Below are 1,069 nucleotides of genomic sequence, written 5' to 3'. Positions count from 1 at the left end.
TATTTTATGTAATTAAATATCATAATTATATTAAATTCAATTTTATATATATAAACTAGAAATCTCAAATCATAGTTTTAAATATGATTAAATGTTTAATTTTATAGTTTTTAAGTTATTATGAACTATTATTAATATTTTAAAATTTAGTTTATACCTTTTTAAGATTATTTTTATTTAATGTAATTATTATTTGAAAATATTTTACTCAAAGAATAATGTAAATTCATCGTATAAAAGTATTAATTGTACATCATGACATTGCTAATTTCCCACCATTCTTCCTCTTTACATTAAACAATCTTTTATTTTCAATCACTAATCGATATGCGTTTTAAGCATATCTACAGCTTTACACACTTCAATTAAAATTTTTCTAAACTTTTCATCTATTATAGTTAAGTTTTCTTCTTCTTTTTTAATTATTTGCATTATTGTTCTTTAATGTGAACAAGGTTTTTCATTTTTTTTTCTAATAATAGTAATATGTGACATGATGAGATCGTTTACCTATAAATTTCTCACATAAGAAGCTTATAAGATATTTTATCGTACTTTAAATGATCAATGTTACCCCATTTTAATCCACTAATGTTACCCCATTTTTTTTTTTCAAATAGTGAAGTTTTATAATTGTAACATTCCAAAAATACGCCTAAGACATATCAAGTGGAATGCAACATATTATAATAATAGAAAGCAGTTAGGAGTAGTAGCAGATGAAGTGTATATAATACAGTCATCCAAAATATGATATAAGCTCTACATATCAGCATAGAGTCTTTCAAAAGGGGAAAAAAATAAAGAAAACTAAGTTATACACAACGAAAGAACTGAGCTACACTACTCTGCAGCATCAGCAATATCAAGAACATCTGGAACGTCTAGAATCTGCTCCAGAGGGGCCTCTCCTGCCTCTGCTCACATCCAATTTGGATGATCATTGCAAAAGAAAACAAGCACATACAAAACAGGCAGCAAACAAAGCAAGGGTAAGCTAGAATTCAATGAAAACAAGTCAATTACAATTAAACATAGTAAAAGAGACATACAATACAACAAGCAAGGA

General features: G+C 26.3%; 1 protein-coding gene across 1 annotated transcript in view; it reads right to left on the bottom strand.

The window, feature by feature from the left end:
* Positions 1-843: 843 nt before the first annotated feature.
* Positions 844-1,069, bottom strand: part of LOC106773250 — a 6,589-nt gene continuing 6,363 nt past the window's right edge. Inside the window, exon 2 of the mRNA XM_022785892.1 lies at positions 844-917. Within this exon, the coding sequence (XP_022641613.1) occupies positions 844-917 (74 nt within the window). The remainder of the gene's footprint in view (positions 918-1,069) is intronic.

Source organism: Vigna radiata, chromosome 9 (assembly GCF_000741045.1).
Source record: "Vigna radiata var. radiata cultivar VC1973A chromosome 9, Vradiata_ver6, whole genome shotgun sequence".
Classification (NCBI taxonomy): domain Eukaryota; kingdom Viridiplantae; phylum Streptophyta; class Magnoliopsida; order Fabales; family Fabaceae; genus Vigna; species Vigna radiata.
This window is presented reverse-complemented; position numbering and strand designations above follow the sequence as displayed.